The sequence below is a fragment of the Epinephelus moara genome, chromosome 10, assembly GCF_006386435.1.
Source record: "Epinephelus moara isolate mb chromosome 10, YSFRI_EMoa_1.0, whole genome shotgun sequence".
Lineage (NCBI taxonomy): Eukaryota > Metazoa > Chordata > Actinopteri > Perciformes > Serranidae > Epinephelus > Epinephelus moara.
In genome coordinates, this window is record NC_065515.1 from 2,581,480 (window position 1) to 2,587,299 (window position 5,820).

The window sequence follows — 5,820 nt, forward strand, 5'->3', positions numbered from 1 at the left end:
TGTGTGTGTGTGTGTGTGTGTGTGTGTGTGTGTGTGTGTGTGTGTGTGTGTGTGTAAATATATATATCAGTATCTGAAGTTAAAGTTGTTGTTATCACAGGCAGCAGAGCTTTTGTCCACACGGGGGCGCTGTGGTGTTTCTACTGCAGTGAATGGACTTCAGTCAGGTGTATGAAGGAGTGTCACAGTCCCCACAGTGTGTCAGAGTACCCACAGTGTTTTACAGTCAAAGTACCCACAGTGTGTCAGAGTCCCCACAGTGTTTTACAGTCAAAGTACCCACAGTGTGTCAGAGTCGTCCCCACAGTGTGTCAGAGTCCCCACAGTGTGTCAGAGTCGTCCCCACAGTGTGTCAGAGTCCCCACAGTGTTCGTGTTTACTAATGTTTGTTGGGTAATATCAGCTTTCAGATATTTGGCTTACATTCTTTCAGATGAATTATTAACTTTTGTCCAGTATTTTACTAATAAATTGGACTTTTTTAAAAGATATTTTACAAAATGTAGTTAGATATTTTACTAATATTATCAGGATGTCCAAATAATATAATATAATATAATATAATATAATATAATAATATTTTTTAAGGAAATTTTAGTCACATCTTTCCGATATTTTACCGGTCAATATTGTTTCAGATGTTGTAAAAACATATTTTGGATGTTTTACTTAAATATTTTTGGATACTCTGCTAAATATTCTACTAAAGTTTTTCACATATTTTACTTTTTTTTTTTTTTAACTGTGGACTTTACTTACATATTCTGGATATTGTAATAACATTTTTCTTTATATTTGGCTCACATTTTTTCAAATATTTTATTAACTTTATGTTAATGGGTATGTTTTTTAGATAGCTCACTAATATTTTCAAGATGTTCTACTAATATTTTTTAAGATATTTTACTGATATTTTTTGAATATTTTATTAGCTAATATCTTTTTTCTGCTGTTGTAACATATTTTGGATATTTTACAGGTACATTTTTGGATATTTAATGGATATATTTTGGGATATTCTAATAATATTTATGGGATACTTTACCAATATTAGTCAAATATTTTACAAACATAAACACAATTTATTCACTAAACCTGATAAATCCATGGGCAATTTTTACATTGGATTAAAAAAATGCATCTGACAAAAACAGACTCAGTGTGCAAAGACCGTAAGTTAATTGGACCTAGCAGCTAACACGAACTAGAAGCTGACTCTCAGTCAGCTGGATCCCTACAGAGATAGAGCTTTGTGCTGCAGATAAAGATCCAGAAACAGCCCTGAAATCACCGTCACCAACCCCACCAGACTCCATTTAAATCAACAGTCATGTTAGTGTGTATAGAGGCAGCATGTTGTCACATCTAACTGGTGAGTTAAGGGTTAATTTAAACCAAACCAGAGCTGATGATTGTTGGAACAGTGGAAAGATGAACCAAGATGGTTTTTGTGAGTCTTATTTTGTTTCTGTCGACTTTAAATGAAGTGTGTTTGACAATGATATATTTACTGTTTATTTAAATGGAGTCTGGTGGGTTTGGTAACGGTGATTTCAGGACTGTTTCTGGATCTGACTCTTTAACAAATCAATCAATCAATCAATCAATTTTATTTATAAAGCCCAATATCACAAATCACAGTTTGCCTCACAGGGCTTTACAGCATACGACATCCCTCTGTCCTTATGACCCTCACAGCTGATCAGGAAAAACTCCCCAAAAAAACCCTTTAACGGGGAAAAAACGGTAGAAACCTCAGGAAGAGCAACTGAGGAGGGATCCCTCTTCCAGGACGGACAGACGTGCAATAGATGTCGTACAGAACAGATCAGCATAATAAATTAACAGTAATCCGCATGACACAATGAGGGAGAGAGAGAGAGAGAGAGAGAGAGACAGACAGAGAGAGAGAGAGACAGAGAGAGAGACAGAGAGAGAGAGAGACAGACAGACAGTCCTAACAAAGAGCTCTGTCTCTGTAGGGATCCTTTCATAATGTTGTCAGACACTGAGGAAAACACTCTGAGCCTGTCAGTGACAAAAACAAACACTTTTAGTGGACGGACACTGAGGAGAGTGGTGACATCACTGCTGTCTGTAACGGACCAGTCTCAAAATCTACTGTTCCCATTTCAGTCCTGTAGACACAAAAACATGAACAGAGGCCAGGTTTAAAAAAACACCAGAGTTAGTCTTTAAGGTAAAAAAGAAGAAGAAAAAAAAAGTTGTTGCTTTTCTGAAAAGTCCTCTGGTCTGTACTTTAAACAAAGATCTGATGAGCACACTGAGAGGAGGTAAATAATAGATTGACAAAACTGTAAATATGGAGACATTAAACATTCTGACGTGTGTATTAATAAACGTGACTAAAACTATTAAAACATGTGACAGACCTTCTGTTTGTCAGGAAGAATAAAATGAAGAAGAAATAAAAACGGGAGAAACGCGCGTGTGTCGGTGTGAGAGTTGCGGGTTTGATTCCCGCAGGATCAAAGCCTCCAGATGTCACGCTAATGTACATTTATGTATTTAGGTTATTTCTGTATTTAGGTTGCTGACAGAGGCTCCGCTGACTGACAGGCCCGCCGTCCAATGGGAGCGCGGCTCGGCTCTCCTGCGGGGCTGTGATTGGTCGGCGCGGTGACAGAGGGGCGGGGCTGTGAGATTACAGCAGCATCTCTCTCTCTGCAGATCCAGCGGACATCTGGAGCTGCCCTGCCCGGGAATCAAACCTCCGAGCTCCGAGCACCGACATCCCGCACCGAGCCTGTCCGGGTTTCGCTGACGGTTTCCCGGTGAAAACGTCTCCGGGCTCCGGTGTTGTTGTCGCGGCTCTCCGGGCTGGATCTCCGCCGGGAGGCTGCAGCGCTCCGGAGGGACGGACGGACCGTTTCTGCCGGTAAAAACACGGAACTACGAATAAAACCCGGGAGGGGGGGTGATGGACTGAAGTGATCCGACATCTGAGAGGGTTTTAGGCCCGATGGAAGCTGCGACACATCCGGACCCGGTGCGTCTGGATCCCGGTTCCCGCTCCAGTCTGGACTGAGGACTCGTGTTTGTCTCTCAGGATCTGAAATAATTTCTCTTCTTACAGTTTTTCAGTTTTGATCTTTGCTCTGATAAACGGTCCTGATTGAGAGTTTGAGGGTGCAGGCGGATCCTCCTCCTCCTCCTCCTCCTCCTCCTCCTGCTGGTCTGGATTAGAGCCCATCAGGATCATGAATCATCCCCCCTCTGCTCCTCTAATCTGGGCTTTACCGAGCTGGATTTAAATCTGAGATCTGATCTGGATTACTCTGCTCCTGGATCTGATCGGGTCACATCTGACCCGGTCTGACCCGTCCCTGGACCTGGTCTTGGAGGGATCTTGGACTCGGTGCTGGCCCTCTTGGTCCTGGTTTTGGGGAGTTCTGCTGTCACCATGCCGACGTCCCGGCCTGGTTCGGCGCCGGTGGAGTTCTGGGTGGACGGGTCGAGGCGGGACGGGGCGGTGGAGGAGTTCTACACCCTGAGCTCCGAGCTGGGCAGGTCTGGACCACATTAATAGGGGGCACAGGGGTAAAGTGACACACGGGTGGTGATGAGCTCACATGGACCCCTCATTGGACCAAAGGGGCCCACATGAGGGGTCCATGTGATCCTCCTCAGGTCCTGAATTATCTATAATAAACACACCAAGGGGGCACAGCAGTGGTCATGTAGAGGGTCTGTGGTGGACCACACCTCCAGGACGTCGTGATGGGAGGGTCACGTACATACGGAGGATGAAATAACCCTCAGTCCTGTCCTGTTACATCATAAATACATTAACTGTTATTAGATATCAGACTGTAAAGTTCTCACAGGTTCTACTTCCATTTTGTAACAAGTCAGAAAATAGAAATCTTGATAAGAACGCCAAAAACACAGCGAGCAGCGCCGAAGCCCAGCTCGCTGCAGTAACTACACTCTCTGCAGCTGGAAGGATTCTTCATGTGTTTAAGGTGGGAAGGAATTCTTTCTTACACAGGTCACCGTGTCACAGAGGTCACATGACTCTGTTTAATGATTATTAAAGACATGTATAGCTGCAATATTCTGTTTGTAACGTATTGGACACGCCCCTACAAACCACGCCCACCACTAGTACAAAACAAACCCACCAATGAGACAGTTATCTGAACTCTGTAAAACTTTATAGCTAGAAAATTGCTAACTTAGCATTAGTATAGGTAACTTCCCATTACCCTTACCCTATCCTTAATCACCTCTCTTTTAACGGAAAACATTGTAGCTAGCTAACCGCTATCTTAGCAATTTCGTCGGGACTTCTGCTTCCGGGTCAAGGAGCGAGGGGGGCTGACCATGGACTGATGTGTAGGTATGGTGGGCGAGTCATGTAGCTAGATTTTGGGTCATGTAGCTGCTCCAGCTGCAGTTTTACCCACTGTGATTATCTTCTGCTAAAAGTTAAACAGTCTTCAACTTTTAGTTTGGCTGTTCTTTGCCGCTGAATCAAATGGCCGCCACAGCTTTCCGTATACATTACATACCACTTCGCTGCTGCATGGTGTGTTGTCGGCGTAAGACAGCAGATAAGTGTAGTTTCAACAAAGTGCTTTATGAACAGAAACATCTCTGTGAAGCTCTCAGCATCGTCTCTGTCCACAGTGCAAACTTTAAGGTTGGAGGTTTGTCATGTGTCTCTTCCTGAACCTAGCCACAGTAACTTTACTCAGCTAAACCTAACCTCTGTAACTTTACGTCAAGGACGTAACGTCATCTGTGGGGCGCTAACTCATAAGATATCATACAAACCGTAGACAAGAGGATACATCGAATGTTTACAGGCTTTGTTTACGTAGAAATTAATGCCATCAGGTCACCAGCAGGTGCTTTTAGGTATCCCAACTAATATGCCCAGTGAGTGATGGAATATTGTGAGCATCTGGTTGCTATGATACAGAATATCTGCAGAAATTAAAATGTGTGCCCAAGATAGAGTACCTGCTCTGGATGAAGAGAGGACTGATGCATGTGAAAGGACAGGGTGAACCCACCTATGTAGGTGGGTGTGGTGGGCGGGCACTGGGGAGCGATTCATCCCAGCACTTCATAAAGAAATACTCCCACCGCTTTTTTTAAAACGATGTGCTCTGCATTGGTTTTGTTTCTATGCCAACAATATATTGGCACTAACATTAGTTTGATCGCTAACATAATGCGATGTTAACAGCGGGTTGACACAGATAACATCTAGCTTACAGAGCTCACAGTAGGGCATGGCGATATGGACAAAATTTCATATCTTGGTATTTACAGGTGATACACTATATATATATATATATATATATATATATATATATCGGTATTTTCTACTAAATGGGCTCCATATTTTTAACTGCAAGTGAAAGACGACATCAAAGTAGACGTCACAAGCAGTTGTATAAAAACAGACTGATCAAAATAAAATGCAAAGACAGAGATTTTATTCCCCTGTTTGAAAATATGGAGCTGCACAACAGTTACACCTCCAGAACACTAGTTGGTGGCAGAAGTGCTGTAAAGTTTAGTGGATTCAAAACACACATTAAACACATTAAACACACAGTAAACACATCAAACACACATTAAACACAGTAAACACACAGTAAACACATCAAACACACATTAAACACAGTAAACACACAGTAAACACATCAAACACACAGTAAACACACATTAAACACATTAAACATACATTAAACACACCGTAAACACACAAACACATTAAACATACATTAAACACATTAAACACACAGTAAACACATCAAACACACATTAAACACAGTAAACACA

The 5,820-nt window shown here is 42.3% G+C and overlaps 1 protein-coding gene across 3 annotated transcripts in view; it reads left to right on the forward strand.

Moving 5' to 3' along the window:
- Window positions 1-1,023: 1,023 nt before the first annotated feature.
- Window positions 1,024-5,820, forward strand: part of si:ch73-60h1.1 (calcium/calmodulin-dependent protein kinase type IV) — a 34,274-nt gene continuing 29,477 nt past the window's right edge. For 2 of the 3 annotated variants that reach the window (XM_050055572.1, XM_050055573.1), the window contains exon 1: window positions 1,024-3,531. In XM_050055572.1, coding sequence (XP_049911529.1) covers window positions 3,425-3,531 — 107 coding nt within the window. In that variant the 5' untranslated portion in view covers window positions 1,024-3,424. Of the gene's footprint in view, window positions 3,987-5,820 lie in introns of all 3 variants that reach the window. The other variant, XM_050055574.1, reaches the window with a different exon arrangement.